The 17,428-nt window shown below is 40.7% G+C and overlaps 1 protein-coding gene across 4 annotated transcripts in view; it reads right to left on the bottom strand.

Annotated features, from left to right (window-relative positions):
- Positions 1-17,428, bottom strand: part of PLCG2 (phospholipase C gamma 2) — a 117,475-nt gene that overhangs the window by 48,532 nt on the left and 51,515 nt on the right. For all 4 annotated transcript variants that reach the window (XR_011315233.1, XM_069739169.1, XM_069739167.1 and 1 more), the window contains exons 6-15: positions 16,513-16,597; positions 13,619-13,702; positions 13,423-13,463; positions 12,722-12,794; positions 8,432-8,533; positions 8,128-8,246; positions 5,787-5,872; positions 3,866-3,986; positions 2,203-2,371; positions 294-398 (exon numbers count right to left, since the gene is read on the bottom strand). Coding sequence is in view for 3 of the 4 variants with exons in the window: in XM_069739169.1 (XP_069595270.1) it covers positions 294-398; positions 2,203-2,371; positions 3,866-3,986; positions 5,787-5,872; positions 8,128-8,246; positions 8,432-8,533; positions 12,722-12,794; positions 13,423-13,463; positions 13,619-13,702; positions 16,513-16,597 (985 nt within the window). In the remaining variant the exon portion in view is untranslated. The remainder of the gene's footprint in view (positions 1-293; positions 399-2,202; positions 2,372-3,865; positions 3,987-5,786; positions 5,873-8,127; positions 8,247-8,431; positions 8,534-12,721; positions 12,795-13,422; positions 13,464-13,618; positions 13,703-16,512; positions 16,598-17,428) is intronic.

The raw sequence follows: 17,428 nt of genomic DNA, 5'->3' as shown, positions 1-17,428 counted from the left end.
AGACTAACCTCTTAAAAATAAGAGATAAGCAAACAAAACAGTGACCTAAACAATAAAGCTCTAGATGCCTGAACCTGAGGGCTGTGTCCTCAGCCTCCATCACTTCAAAAGCTGCCATTGTTTTTTTTTTTTTAATTTTACTTGAGTTTCTCTTGGTTTCTGTTACAGGCGCTGCGGCGCCACCTAGTGACCAAATGTTCCTTAGCGAACAGGGATATATATTAAACCTGTCATAAAAGGTACAAAAGTTCACATATAAAATACAGAGGCGATAAAAAGTGTAGGAAGTTTACCTGATCTATTGGATCCCACATGTACAGCTCTCCTTGAAGTTTTGTTTCCTCTTTATGGTCATCTGTATTGGTGACATAATCGCCTTTGGGTCCCAATTTTTTATGCTAAAGAGTAAAAATGTTACAATTAAATAGATAAATAAAAATACATTAATTTAAAAAAAATATATATATGTATATATATTAATATTCTAAATATATTTATAATATAATTACTAAATTGATTTTAATTATTTTTTAAAAATTTAAAAGTATTTTTTTTATAATTATCTGGAAGATATAGCTGTAGCTGATCAATAAAACTGGTAGAATATATAAGGTATAAGGAAAACTATGTGAACCCGAAGAACTCAGCCGTCATGCTGTGCGTTTTTCCATGTATAGGCAAATTGCCTCTTCAGAGGGGAAAAGGACTAGAACTCTAGCGCCACCTATTGGAAGTAGCAAGTAATCAATTTGCATATTACATTTTCCAGAAGAGCATGCATGGCATATAAGTCTCCTCACTCTGACATGCCAGGCCTTACTTGTCACTCTCCACAAGGAGAAGTGTTACCCCTCAGATCCCTTTCCCTATATAGTGCACTCTTTCCCTCCACCTTTCTATTAGAATATGCCATACAGACACTATATTAAAGGCGGCGGTGTCGGTGGTGGATGCCCTTTAAACCCCCAACACTGGCTTTATCTCACTCTCTACCATTTGACAGATCTTTGGGCATAGGTGTCATTCTGCTGGTTTTAGCATAATTATGTGATGCTCAGGTTGTCCTAATTAGCGCTCTAAGGTCATTGGTGAAAAAGAATTTAACACATTTCCTAAATTAATATGTAAGCAAGCAATTAATTCTGCTGCTAATATCGAGGGAATCCGCACTGCCCTGGACGTATAGCTTCTTGCTGCTCTGCAAGGATTGAGAAGGGGGAGGAATGGCCTTGGTAGCTGACACTTTATGATGGAGGTGGATATATATGGAAACGGGGGGAGCCTGTCAGCAATCTTCAAGAAGCCCTTAGATTTTAAAAATAGGACGCCATAAAAGCTAGTTGTAATCTCTAGGTGTCTAAATATTTTTTGGCATATAGTGTACGATCTAAGGAAAGGGGAGAGAGCATGTACTTCGCTGATGATGGCCAACTAAGATCTAGTAAAAAAAAGAGGGAGGAGACTTTTTTGGTTTTGTAAGACCCGCCCCTATAGTTCACGCCCCTGAGCAACATTTTCAAGCTGCATAATCTGCTTTATCTGTAGGTGTCTAAATAGTGTTTTTTTTTTTAAATGTTTGCATATAATGTACGATCTAAGTAAAGAGGCGAGAGGATGTACTTTGCTGATAGTGGCCAACTAAGATCTGGTAAAATTGGGAGGAGACTTTTTGGGTTCACACCCCTGGGGAGTGTTTTCAAGCTGAATAATCTGCTATATCTCTAGGTGTCTAAATATTTTTTTTTATTTTTTGCTTATAGTGTACGATCTAAGGAAAGGAGCTAAACGATGTACTTTGCTGATAGGAGCAAACTAAGATCTGGAAAAAAGGGATAGGAAGACTTTGTTTGGTAAGACCTGCCCCCCCTATTGTTCACGCCCCTGAGGAGAGTTTTCAAGCTGTATATATATATATATATATATATATAATAATTTTTTTTTTTTTTGCATATAGTGTACGTTCCTAGGAAAGGGGCTAAAGGATGTACTTTGCTGACAGTGGCCAACTAATATCTGGTAATAAGGGGAGGGTACTTTTTGGTTTACGCCCCTGAGGAGCGCTTTCAAGCTGTATAATCTTCTATATCAGAAAGGCTCGATCTAAAAGGTGATGTAACTTATTAGTCGGAATGTCAGAGTTGCTAAGAGTAGACGTGCAGCGGTTTGGCCATCACCAAACCTACAGGCCAGTACAATATTCACCTTGATAATGATTTTCTCCTTCAGCTGCGTAGGAGATGGCAGCTGATCCGCACTTGCTTCAATGGGCTTACTTAACAGCATGTCACCGAATACATCTTTAAACACCTTGGCCATGTACCTCTGCTGCTCCAGCGTGCAGTGCTCTTCAATGGAAAGTATGACTGGGTATCTACAGTGGACAGAACATGGAGACGTGTGAAGAGAAGGTTAATCTCCGTGTAAATCAATCACAGGGGATAGCCGAGAACGGATTCCAAAAAAGAGAAGCCAAAAAAGGAAAAAGCTAGTAAAAATCTACTATATAATTGTCTAAGGGTCACTTCCGTCTTTCTGTCTGTCACGGATATTCATTGGTCGCGGCCTCTGTCTGTCATGGAAATCCAAGTCGCTGATTGGTCGCGGCAAAACAGCCACGACCAATCAGCGACGGGCACAGTCAGGAAGAAAATGGCCGCTCCTTACTCCCCGCAGTCAGTGCCCAGCGCCTGCATACTCCCCTCCGGTCACCGCTAACACAGGGTTAATGCCGGCGGTAACGAACTGCGTTATGCCGAGGGTAACGCACTCCGTAACCGCTGCTATTAACCCTGTGTGACCAACTTTTTACTATTGATGCTGCCTATGCGGCATCAATAGTAAAAAAAACATGTAATGTTGAAAATAATGAACAAAAAACTTGCTATTCTCTCCCTCCGTAGTTCGCTGAGCCGCACGCGCCGGCTGCCATCTTCCGTTCCCGGCGATGAATTGCGAAATTACCCAGAAGACTTAGCGGTGTCGCAAGACCGCTAAGTCATCTGGGTAATTTCGCAATGCATCCTGGGAACGGAAGATGGCGGCAGCCGCGCGCCTATCGCCGGAGCTTCGGTGGATCCTAGGGGGTGAGTATATACGGTAACTATTTTTTATTTTAATTATTTTTTTTAAAAGGGATATGGTGCCCACACTGCTATATACTACGTGGGCTGTGTTAGATACTGCGTGGCTGCTATATACTATAGGCAATGTTATATACTATGTGGGATGTGTGATATACTCTATATATTACATGGCCACTGTTATATACTGCGTGGCCTGTGTTATATACTACGTGGCTGCTATATACTGCGTGGGCTGTGCTATATATTACGTGGACAGTGTTATATACTGCGTGGCCTGTGTTATATACTGCGTGGCTGCTATATACTGCGTGGCCTGTGTTATATACTGCGTGGCTGCTATATACTGCGTGGGCTGTGTTATATAGTACGTGGCTGTGTTATATACTGCGTGGCCACTGTTATATATTGTATGGCCTGTATTAACGCATCGGGTATTCTACAATATGTATGTATATAGCAGCCACATAGTATATAGCACAGGCCACGTAGTATTTGTCTGCTATATATACATGGCTCCTATATACTACGTGGCCTGTGCTATATACTATGTGGCTGCTATATACATACATAAATACATATTCTAGGATACCCGATGCGTTAGAATCGAGCCACCATCTAGTTTTTAATAAGAGGTAAATTGCAAAGTCGCAGTGATGTCAGCACTGGTTATTATATGTGGGTGATTATGGTGGCACCATGTATCCTAGGCTCGTCTCTACAGATAAGCCCCATCTGTCCTTCATCACCTGTCCAGTTGTTAAAGGGTTACAGCAGGGACTCACTCGGAGGTGACAAATGCATGGTCCTTAATAGCTTGCACCACGTCCTCAAATTTAATTTTCGTTGTTCTTGTCCATCCGTGATAAATAATTGGCTTTCCATCAGGGCCGTCCCAGCAGTCCACTGGAGAGAGGTGAGAGACAGGAAACAATCACACTTCAGCGAGCGCAGTCCACTTCCCAGCACAACGTGAGCACATTACCGACCTTCGCCGAGATATTTCGGCCGGTACGTCAGCAGTTCACTGCTCTACCCATATTGCACCGTACTGCTAAATTAAATGGGCTTTTACTAAAGTCCCCCCGGGAGAGCGGGACTTTCTGAAATTTACTTCCATCGATTTTCTATCTTTTTTTTTTTTCTTTAATTCTAAATGAAACATCTTGCATTTTCTGCAAAACTTTAAAGGGCAGACAGCGTGTTATAACGGATACCCGGATGGAGGAAACGTTTCATGGGCACCGCTGCTGATCCTGAGGCTGGTGGTGTACACACGGTCCTATTTATTGGTACAAACGCATTTTAGAATCCGAACTAAAGTAATCACTAAAGGGGTGCACTCATAATAATCGGGAGCACACCGCTCCCCTGCTTCCCAAATTCCAGGTTGACCCCAGACGCTGCACTCCTGGCGACTGTCCATTAGGGCCAACGACATTGCTGTGCTACTAGCAGAGGAGGCGCCGGGGCACTAAACTTTTCGGGTTCAGCAATGCTGCTAACTTCAGAGCTGCGCTTGCACCCTATATAGCAAACAACATGCATGCCCTTGCTTCTTGCCTAGGCAGTGAGCGTTACACTACAGAATTAAACATCCACCTGAGGACTTTTAATAAACTGTTTGCTTTTGCGAGCACCAATTTTACCTATTTAATAAGATGTGACAACCCCTTTAAAGTGCCTAGTTTGTGCTCTTATTTTATTCCCCCTACTCCCCTGAGTATTAAATATTTTATTTTTTTCAAATCCACCAAACGGTTCCAGAGATATGAGACTTTTTTTTACTAAGAGGTAATTTTTCCTGACTTATACAAGGGGCGTGGCTCACATGATCCTCAGGGGCGTGTCTTTAGAATGTACTGGATAATTACCCTGTGAGCCACGCCCCCTTGTGAAGAATATAAAAATTAGCACCAAATAAAAAGTCCCATATCTCTAGTACCGTACGACGGATTTAACAAATATATAAAAAAAACTAAAACTAAAGGAAGCAATGGAAATATGAACAAAAACTGACCCTGTGACTGAATCCCTTTAATCCTATCCCATCCTTTCACATGTATTTAGTTAATTATCACTAATGCACTGTCTCTCATAAACTCCTTACCCCTTCCCTCTCCGTCTCGCCCACATTAAAATGTACCTGAAGCCCTAAGTATAAGCTTAGATTACTAGTCTTGGCCTAAGCCATCATTCTCAGTCTACTCACAGGCTGCCTGAAGTCCCTGATGGGAGTAGTTGGTTCAACTTCCTTAGCTGCTCCCACGGCAGCCATCATTGTATCTCCACCAAACAACCACTAGGGACTTATCTAGTATTAAAATTAATTTTACTTATATATCATAATAGATTTTTTAGCTTTTTTTGATTATTTAGGGATTTTATGTATTAGTAGTAATAGGTCATTCCACATGTATGGACTGTCATATTTCTCGGCAGCACATTTAATTTTCTCAAAACGATGGATTATTTTTAAGCAAGCCTAAAAATTATTTCTGCTGAAGAACTAGCACTTGCTGTATCAAAACTTTTCCCCCATCCCGCTATCAATTACCTTCTATGCGGTAAAGTGGAACGGAGCTATCCCAAACTACGCCACTAGGGGTGCTGTGTCTCCAGCACAAGGTGGGTTTCTGCATCTACTTTAAACAGTTCTGAACATGAAGCACTCTCCTTTCTTATATATAAAGTACCAATACTCACACTCAATACATCGGCACCCCATCCGCAGACACCGCACATAGGCTTCAGTGGACGACTCACTGCGCAGCTGGTCTCCTGTTAAATACCTGCAAAGGAAGCAGAACAAGACGCAGCTCGATGGGTGATCTTGTAATTAAAGGTGATTTGGAGAAAGCCGATGATTCCATCCATTCATTTTTTAAGGCGGACAGAACTCCCATTTTTGTAAAATAAAGCGCCAAATCTACGGATGTGCAAATGCTGCTGTCACCACTAGATGGAGCCAAGAAATGTATTGATTCAGTTGTATGCAGTGAACTCCTAAGCTCCCCCTAGTGGTGACCAAGTTTTATCATTTTCTTTTATCTCTGAAGATTTGAAACTCTGTACCAGAAAAATAGCAGTGTGCAAGAGGGGATCGAGGCGTGCTGGGGCTGGGTAGCTTCTCGATCAACCAAAGAAATCCAGTACAGAAGAATCCTTACACTGCCTAGCACTCGAGTATTTACTTCGGTGTTATAGACTTGAGTGGAGCCAAAGGGCGAAAATTCATTAAGAGCTGCCATTCATTTTTAAACTTAATGAGACTCTGGGCAGAGCTTAGCTGTCACATGATTGTGTGCATGTGACTTCTGAAATTAGCATACGTTTGGCCACAAACCAGACTGCAAAAGTAAACAGCAAGAACACTGCGCATATAATGTACAGACACTACAGGGAGCTGGGTCTATAGACTTCAATTATTCATCAGTGAAATGTTTTAGTTTTTGCATTTCAGCAGCCATAGCTTATTTTTATTGACAGCCAGGATTCAAGGTTTTTCTGATCCCCGCTGTAAATAAGTAGTCTTAGGAGGTATATGTAATGTATGTACACAGTGACTGCACCAGCAGAATAGTGAGTGCAGCTCTGGGGTATAATACAGGATGTAACTCAGGATCAGTAATGTAATGTATGTACACAGTGACTGCACCAGCAGAATAGTGAGTGCAGCTCTGGGGTATAATACAGGATGTAACTCAGGATCAGTAATGTAATGTATGTACACAGTGCCTGCACCAGCAGAATAGTGAGTGCAGCTCTGGGGTATAATACAGGATGTAACTCAGGATCAGTAATGTAATGTATGTAGACAGTGACTGCACCAGCAGAATAGTGAGTGCAGCTCTGGGGTATAATACAGGATGTAACTCAGGATCAGTAATGCAATGTATGTACACAATGACTGCACCAGCAGAATAGTGAGTGCAGCTCTGGGGTATAATACAGGATGTAACTCAGGATCAGTAATGTAATGTATGTGCACAGTGACTGCACCAGCAGAATAGTGAGTGCAGCTTTGGGGTATAATACAGGATGTAACTCAGGATCAGTACAGGATCAGTAATGTAATGTATGTACACAGTGATTGTACCAGCAGAATAGTGAGTGCAGCTCTGGAGTATAATACAGGATGTAACTCAGGATCAGTAATGTAATGTATGTACACAGTGACTGCACCAGCAGAATAGTGAGTGCAGCTCTGGAGTACAATACAGGATGTAACTCAGAATCAGTAATGTATGTACACAGTGACTGCACCAGCAGAATAGTGAGTGCGGCTCTGGAGCATAATACAGGATGTAACTCAGAATCAGTAATGCAATGTATGTACACAGTGACTGCACCAGCAGAATAGTAAGTGCAGCTCTGGAGCATAATACAGGATGTAACTCAGAATCAGTAATGCAATGTATGTACACAGTGACTGCACCAGCAGAATAGTAAGTGCAGCTCTGGAGCATAATACAGGATGTAACTCAGAATCAGTAATGTAATGTATGTACATAGTGACTGCACCAGCAGAATAGTGAGTGCAGCTCTGGGGTATAATACAGGGTGTAACTCAGGATCAGTAATGTAATGTATGTACACAGTGACTGCCCCAGCAGAATAGTGAGTGCAGCTCTGGGGTATAATACAGGAGGTAACTCAGGATCAGTAATGTAATGTATGTACACAGTGACTGCACCAGCAGAATAGTGATCACAGCTCTGGAGTGTAATACAGAAGGTAACTCAGCGTCAGAACCAGATATATAAAGCTATGTATTTATGAAGTTATTTATATTTCACGTTGATTATTTCTATATGTAAGCTGTAAAATGGTGCTCAGTGTTGGACACACTCTCACATCTGTTCTCCTTATTTGCTCGGATGGTTAGATTATACCCTGCTTATCTCTGACCTTCCCTTGTTACAGCACAAGGAATAAACCTCCACATTGGGTTGATTTCGCAGTTCAGGTGCCAGAGGTTTTCCAAAGACAATGAAATGCAGATCATTCCTGGCACCCACAGGATTAAACCTTCATCAATACTTACGTGTTATGTGAGGAAGCAATCCAGTAATGTGACAGCGGATTATTCATGTTCTGTACAGTAATCTCATCACATTTCTCATCCCAGATGCTGTTTTCTTTGGAAAATAAGTAGGTCAGAAACTGAAAGAGAAACAAGCCCGTAAGAATAAGGTTAGGTCGTATCAAGCAGCCGAATGTGGAGAACCCCTCTAAATATCGTTTTGTAGGCTGAGCTGTCAGAATGGAGAGAATTAATTGATGACTTTCTAGCTTCACCCTGAGGAGCTCTGGGGACAGTTTTCAGATTTCTCTGTAGTTTCCTTTACCTCGTCCACGTACAGAAAGGGCTCCGCCGTCTCCCTCATAGTGTCATCAATGAATTTCGTCATGCGTTCCCGGACTTTATTAAGATCTTGGGCCGAGGACTCCTTTTAAGACAAAAAAATAATAATAATATTCGACATCCCTTTCAGCAAATCGTCATTATCCTGCTGACAAAGTTTTTAAAGGAGCGTATTAAAGGGGTTTTCTAAGCCATCAGTGGGGGGTCTGACATCCGACAATCGTACCCGTCTGCTGTCTGAAGGGGCCTATTCTTCCTCACTGCAATTTAGTAGTTTTCAGGTGAATGGACTGTGTTGCAATTCCAGAACCAGCCACCAACGAAATTACGGCGCTGTCTGCCCTGTGGTCCCCTCACTTCAATCCATTGATCATAGGAAGTGCCTAGACTGAGACCCTCCACTCATTATTATTATTATTTATTATTATATCGCCATTTATTCCATGGCGCTTTACATGTGAGGAAGAGTATACATAATAAAAACAAGTACAGTAATATTAAAAAAAGACAAGTCATCTGATATTGACGGCCTTTCCTAAGAATAGGCCAGCAATATTTTCACTGCAGAAACCCCTCTTCACAATAAACACTATTTAATAATTTTTTCTGCTCATAATAAATTTTTTAATTAATTTCTGGACTGACAGTATAGATTTACTGAGACACTTACTGTATATTTCAATGACTGCTCCTTGGGGGTGGAGCTTTTTAGAGCGTGGGCGTGACTTATGTTTACATGTGTAATTCAGTAATTAAGACAAATAATATAGTAAGGCCTCTACAGCTAGCAGTGAAGATGAGATGACTTAGGGGGGCATAACACAAAGTCAAGGGTCCGCAGGGGGCACTGGTATGAGTCGTCAACATATTTCAATGAATGTTCCTCAGGGGTGGAGCTTCTTAGAGCAAGGGCGGGACTTATGATTACATGGCTAATTCCGCCATTCAGATAGGCTACCCCATATAGGACCAATAGTGGTCACAAGCAGTTGGAAGACCCGGCTTATACATGATTTTAATAAACTCAGTGTAAAACTTAATGTCCCCTGTGGGGGCGCTGTGGTGAAACAAAACACTTGTTTCAGGATACAGATTTCACCCGATCGCTGGAGGTCCCAAGGGAAGGAGACCTCGTAACCAAGATATTTTTGGAGGACCAATAAAATGGGCTTGGTAAAAGTGGACATTCATGCATGCGAGATCAGCGTGGCATAACTGGCCGTGGTCAGGAAAGGGTTACAGCAATGTGGCGGATTATTAGGGTTAATTGGAATAGCTGAGGACAGGAGACGTGACCATTGTGAGGTGCGACAAGCAGCGTCTAACCCCGCCACTCACTATCTGTTGTGGCATCAGCCGGCGCATCGGGGTGGGGAATAAAAAGGCCGAAGTTAGATATAATTACTCCATGCAAATACGGAACAAGGAACGGCGCTGTTCACATTCATCCCCTCATCCCACTGGGAGGACAGGCCATTTCCATATGCAAAAAAAAAAAAAATATCATCAGAAGCTAATCTCCATCCATCCGGATAATGATGATGGTCTTTGGGTGGCTTTGTAGGTGCAGAGAACAAATCATTTTCCCAGCAGCAGTTTCCTCTTTATTTGCATAGAAAATGTTAAATATCCGCAAACATTGAATGGCGCACCCCCGCTGCCCCCGGAACGGAGGCAGAATATTCAAAACCTCGCTCTATTGATCTGCCCGCACCACAATGCACATAATGGGCCGCGCTCTTCTGAAATTTACATTATTTGTTAAAAAAAAATATTATTTTTATCACTTTGAATAATATAATTAAATGAGCAAAGAAATTTTCTATTGTGAGCGGACGAACAATGAGCCTCACGCCGCGCCGGCAGAGATTTTATTTAGAAAGAGCAAAATAAAAAGGCGCTTGTATCAATACTGGGGAAAAAATACAAAGTCATTCTCTGTCCTCCGAGATTCATCTACATGCAGATTGGATTTACTTGTTATCGGTGGGCAGCTCTTATCTGCAAATATTCTGATGGAAAGGATTTCATTCCCCTGTTTGAGCTACGGCATAAAGTGCAAGATCCGGAGAGTCACTAAGAGGAACTGAAGATTGTAATTATAAGGCAGATAGAAATAGATAGATAGATAGATCTTTCTTTATCTTTATATTTTTATATATCGCTAACATATTCTGCAGCGCTTTACAGGTTGCACACATTATCATTGCTGTCCCCAATGGGGCTCACACTCTAAATTCCCTATCAGTATGTCTTTGGAATGTGGGAGGAAACCGGAGAACCCGGAGGAAACCCACGCAAACACGGGGAGAACATACAAACTCCTTGCAGATATCGTCCTGGGTAGAATTAGAACCCAGGACCCCAGCGCTGCAAAGGCTAGAGTGCTAACCACTGCGCTGCTCATAGATAGATAATAGATATTAGATAATAGATAGATAGATATAGATAATAATAGATGGATAGATAATAGATAGATAGATAGATAGATGATAATAGATATAGATAGATAATAGATAAATGATTGATTGATAAATAGATTGATAATAGACAGATGATAGATAATAGATGATAGACAGATAAATGATAGATAGATAATAGATAAAAGATAGATAATAGACATGATAGATAGATGATAGATAGATAGATAGATAGATAGATAAAAGATAGATAATAGATTATAGATAGATAATAGACATGATAGATAGATGATAGATAGATAGATAAAAGATAGATAATAGATTATAGATAGATAATAGATAGATGATAGATAATAGATAATAGATGATAGATAGATAATAGATAGATGATAGATAATAGATAGATAATAGATGATAGATATGTCATGTGAAGACATCAATTATATATCATCTATCTATTCATTCATCTTTAACAATTATCAACTATCGACAATCATCAACTCCTGGCAATGATCTGGAGCGCTAGCCTTAATTTCTAAACCATGTACAGTATATACAGTATATAGGCAAAAAGTATGTGCCCCCTCCATATTCCCCATACAAAAGCTTTCCTGTCCTCCCATCCTACTTCCATAGACATTAATATGGAGTCGGCTTCTGCAGATATAACTGCTCCCGCTCTTTTGAGAAGGTTTTATACCAGATTTTGGAAGCGTCTGTGAGAATTTTTGCCCTTACATCCGGAAGTGCATTTGTGAGGTCAGACCCTGACGTTGGAGAGAGGCCGGGCTCACAATCTGCATTTTTAAATAAAGCTTGGTGCGGCCACTCTTATACTTCCACCAAACTCCCCCCATGTCTGTAGGCACGTTGTGCACTGGGCACAGTCATGGAGAACAGAGAAGGGTCTTCCCCAATCTGTTCCCACAAAGCTGGCAGCTACAGTTGTCCACAATGTCTTATGCTGAAGATTAAGATTAACCATCATTAGAACAAAAGGGCCGAGGCCGCCCCTGATAACAGCCCAAAGCGTTTTCCCCCGCCGCCATCTGTACTGGGGGCACAATGCAGTTAGGGGGTATTGTCCTCCTGGAGTCACCAAACCCAGACTCCTATATCAGATACCAGACAGAGAAGTGTGATCCGTCACTGCACAGAACACGTCTCCTCCAGAGTCCAGTGGTGGCTTCTTTACACCACTCCATCCAACACTCGGCATTGTGCTTGGTGATGTACGGCTGCATGCAGCTGCTCGGCCATGAAACTCCTGGCGGGGTAGCAGTGTTTGTGCTGATGTTATACCAGAGGAGGTCTGGACTCTGCAGTTATGGAGTTAACAGAGCGGTGGTGACTTTTAAGCACTCGGTGACCCAGCTCAATAATTTGACATATTCTGCCATTTTTACTCTGTGCATAGTCATGCTGCCAAACACAGAAACTCAAACTCTATGGGAGGTACGGAGAATCTGTCCGATTTTGCAGTCCGGTTTATGCTCCGGTAGGAATGAAGCGACTGCAGGATCTGACTGCATTGGCTTTGTATGTAGTCTGTAACCATGGAGATACACGAGTCTGCGTAGGAGCTGTAGACCCCCAAAAGGGTTTATTATTTTACATATGTTAAACCCTTAAATAAAAGTGAGTTGCATAATTATACACACCCATTAATGACCATCATTTATTAGTCTTCTGAAACCTCCAGGTAGCCTCCAATCCGCGTTGTGGGTGCTAATCTCGCTGATACATACAGATGGGAACCTTGTACCAGAGTATCATCCCATCCCAGAAACCACAGAAGGAGAAGAAGAATGGAGGCATTCTTCCTAAGAACACAAGCCGGGCACTTTACTCACCTGTTGATTATGTTGCAAAAACCTTTGAAAGTCGTGCAGATGAACGGCGGAGGCATCGGCTCGATCAATGTTTCTGCAACATACAACCAGACCGGAACGTTACACACATCCCCCAATACTAATGGCTGACTCTTATAGGACCACTAAACCTACAGTCTATTTCAGGCTTAAAATCATTTTTGTAATTGACTTTCATGAAAAAAATGTTCACGGTTTGCCTTCTGTAGCCTCTGCTGCTCTGTCTACTGCTGGCTGATGAGTTAACTGAGAATCCGTCAGTGAGCTCACTCTGACGGTCTGACGGGAGAGTTTGTATCTCTCTTATCTGACTTTCTCCGAGATCTTCTCAGTTGATTTTATAGCCACATACCACTTCAAAGCGAAATATGCAGAGCCACACAAAAAAGAGCCTGTAAAAGCCAAACGGTGCAAAATGTTTTACAAAACCCAATTGCAAAAATGATTTTTAGCCCCAAACACATGCATTTAGTTAAAAAAAAATGACCAAAAAGTGGACAAGCCCTTTAAGCCCAACATGTGACTCAGAGTATGCTGGGATTTGTACTTTTATTATAGCCAGACAATGTTATAAAATGATCGCCTCCGACCTGCGGCTTTCAGGGCATACTACGTAATTCTGTAATAATGTGCATTTTGACATTTTTATTGCAGTAAAATAGTCTCAAATTATGAATTCTTACCCCAGAATAAATACTGAATCTTTCCGGAATTCATCCAAAATCTGCAAAAAAATAAAAATTTACTTTGTGTTAGCAAAATTTTCAAAAATCAACATGGAGACTCGGGGTCTAAAAATTGTGCATAGTCCAAGAGGGACAACCCATAGAAAAGCAGCACAATGGGGTAAGACTTGGTTGTTGGGCTTTGTGGACTTACGGATCTCTGATGATCAAACATCATTTTTTTGTAGAACATATGTACATGCTCAAAAGTGAGGTCGTCTCTGGGGATCCCAATGTCCTATAAAATAATGAACAAAACACTATTAAAGTGGAATTCCCATCTCCAAGATCCTATCCCAATATGTAGTAGGTGTAGTAATAATAATATTAGCTAATACCTCAAATTAGAAATGTAGTATAGTGCTTCTGATTAGCTATCTCACTTACCCCATGTGCAGGGCATTGCAGTAGCTTAGGTACCCATGGTTACGACCATTCATATAGTGACAGTTAGCTGTTAGTGTTCATAACTATGGATACCTAAGCTGCTGCAGTGACCTGTACATAGGGTAAGCCACATAGCTAATCAGAAGAACCATACTACATTTCTAATTAAAGGTATTTTCTAATATTATTATTATTACACCTACTACATATTGGCATAGGATGTTGGAGACCCCTTTCATACAAAGCAAGATGGACGGGCATATCAACATTAAGGGCAAAGAAAGGGCACACACCACCATGTCCATACAAGAACTAGGGGTATGCAATAGGATGACCATCCAGACGTAATATGGCCCAGCAGTTAAATGAGAGACAGTAATGGCATAGCAATAGGATATGCCATAAATAATGGGACCATCATCTGTCTCCAAAAAAGGGGTGGCCACCAATGAGAGCGGAGGCGTCTACTGCCTTAATTCATTGCTATAGTTCTAAATACAGCTGAGCAAACCTTCCCCTGAGAGATCCCTTATAAGTTCCTATCCAGCCTAGGAGCATCTCCTGACACCCTAATTGATTTTTTTTTTATCGTCTCATCTATGTTTGGAACTCCCATAGAAGTCAATGGAAAAAGCCAGCTCTCCATTCACATTGGTGACAAGGTGGGAAATGGGCGACCCCAATTCTCAAGATGTGGTGCTGATTCCAAAGTTGGAACCTGGGTTTATTAAACATTTATCCCATGCCATATGTATGCCATACACTTTTGAGATGGGAAATACCCCTTTAAGGAAAAGAAATAGCCATGTAAACTGGCCATATAAGTAACCAGCCACTGAGGGAGCAGGTTGATCAAAAATCAAACCCAAATTGTCCCAACCCATGAACAGACATCGAGTTATACCGCCATAATATATAATTCAGAAAATCCTACTTACAGAAATGTAATGTATCGAGGAGAGTCACAGGAATTGTTTGTAAACGCTATATTTAACCCCTTAGTGACCGAGCCAAATTTTTGAAATCTGACCAGTGTCACTTTATGTGGTAATAACTCTGCAACGCTTCAACAAATCCCAGTGATTTTGAGATTGTTTTTTCGTGACACATTATACTTTATGATAATGGTAAATTTTGTTTAACATTTTTTGTGTTTATTTATAAAAAATATCAAAAATTTTAGAAAAATGTTAAAAAATTAGCAATTTTCTAAATTTGAATGATTATTCCTTTATTCCAGATAGTCATACAACAGCAAACCATTAATAAATAACATTTCCCACATGTCTGCTTTACATCACCACCATTTGTAAAATGTTATTTTATTTTGTTAGCATTTTAGGAGGTTTAAAAATGTAGCAACAATTTTTCATTTTTTCAAAGAAATTTACAAAATTTATTTTTTTAGGGACTTATCCATGTTTGAAGTGACTTTAGGGGTCCCATATATTGGGAAACCCACAAACGTGATACCATTTTAAAAACAGCACCCCCTGACATATTGAAAACTGCTGTCAGGTAGTTTATTAACCCTTCAGGTGCTTTACAGGAATTAATGCAAAGTGGTATGACAGAAATGAAAATGTGCATTTTTACCACCTAAATGTTGCTAACTTCTAAACAGATTACTATAGCCGTCAGACTCTAAGGCCGCTATTTGGTCATGAATTGCCATGGCAAACATCAGGACAACAAAATCATGATCTGAGGGCACCAATTGTGACAAAGAAGAAGCCACCACACTCTGTTAACCATTTATAATGATGTAGTCACTATTGACAGCAGCATCTAAGGGGTTAAACAGATTTAGATGGTGCAAATACTGATCGTGGCTGGTACAGCAAGTTGTCAGCTATAGTGTACAACCGACAGATGCTGGATTGTCACCTGTATGGGGAGGCTATTCTCTTATATCTCAGGTCAGTTAAAAGACGTATTGGCGGTCATTAAGGGGTTAAAATACTTTTTTAGGAAAATCTGAATTAAAGGGTTATTCCCATCTCCAAGATCCTATCCCAATATGTAGTAAGTGTAATAATTATAACATAAACATTAGCAAATTCCTTTAATTAGAAATGTAGAATAGTTCTTCTGATTCGCTATGTCTCTTTCCTTATGTGCAGACATTGCACGACCTTTAGGTATCCATGGTTACAACCACTGATATAGTGACAGTTACTTGCTAGTGGTCGTAACCATAGATACCTAAGGTTCTGCAATGCCTGCACATGAGGAAAGAGACAGTGAATCAGAAGAACTATACTACATTTCTAATTGGAAGTATTTGCTAATATTATTATTATTATTACACCTACTACATATTGGGATATGACCTTGGAAACGGGAATACACCTTTACCAAAGGGGAGTCAGAGATAAAACGAGATCCCACTTATTTAATTGGGAATTGTGTAATGCTCCATACTCCCCGTGGGGGCGCTGCAGGAAAAGCCAACATTTTTTTTCACATGTTTGCTTGCAGATGATCGATGGTGGTCTTTGCAGCTAAATGATCTGCAATCAGACTATTGTTGGGGGACGCTTATTCCTAAAAATAATAAATGTGAAAAATGGCCAATCCCTTTAAAATTTCTTAACAGACACCATTTCTTCTGGTGGATAATTGATATGTGAGTACCAAGCAGCACAAATGGATAGTTACCACCAGCTTGTCTTTCAGTGCTTTGGCACCTCCAACTTTGAAGTTAATCTGAGGGAGTATTGTCTTCAGCTCCCGAATGCTAATACTGGAACATAGGAAAAATAAGATTTATTCATCGGCATATAATTAAACATTAAAGGTGTTATTCCCATCTTCACAGATAGATACTGTTGGATACAGCTTGTAACATCAAGCATTTTTGCAATTTACTGCTTATTAACATTTTCGACTGTTCTTGAGATACAAACGCTTTTCCTTCATTTACACCTCATTGCCTAGGAAACCGACCACCGCTGCTGTCTGTCTTGTAAGCACTGTGTTGAAGCTGGCCAGAATTAGGAGTCAAAACACTCCACAGATCCTTCCCAGCTTCTATGCAGTGCTTACAAGCTGAAAATAAAAGCGCTTGTAAGTACTGTGTTTGTTCTGCTGCCTGGCAGCGGTGGTCAGTTTCCAAAGCAACAAGCTGTAAACAAAAGAAAAAAAGAGTTAATATCTCAGAAACAGCTGAAAATGTTAATACATAGTAAATTGCTAAATGTCTTGGATTTACACGCACTATCCGAAAATACTCTAGTTAGGGAGATGGGAATAATCCCTTCAATTTGTGAACGACAGGACGGACGGTCTGATTTCGACTTCATTATAAAATTCGGAGATTCTGGAACCAAACTAGTATTAGGCTAAGATGTATAAATGATGTACGGTCATACAGTGTGCACATGACTAAAAGTGTCCAACAGTGCAAAATGTTGGCCAAAGAACACTCCCATACAGTTACTATATAGTGCCACCGCCACGATCCTACACCACACAGGTAATATAATGCACAGTGTTAATTACAATGCCAGTGGTAATGCCGCCATACAGTGCTCAAATTATACCAACATACAGTCACCAAGACTCCATTCCCTTT

This window comes from Ranitomeya imitator, chromosome 9 (genome assembly GCF_032444005.1).
Source record: "Ranitomeya imitator isolate aRanImi1 chromosome 9, aRanImi1.pri, whole genome shotgun sequence".
Taxonomy (NCBI): Eukaryota; Metazoa; Chordata; class Amphibia; order Anura; family Dendrobatidae; genus Ranitomeya; species Ranitomeya imitator.
This window is presented reverse-complemented; position numbering and strand designations above follow the sequence as displayed.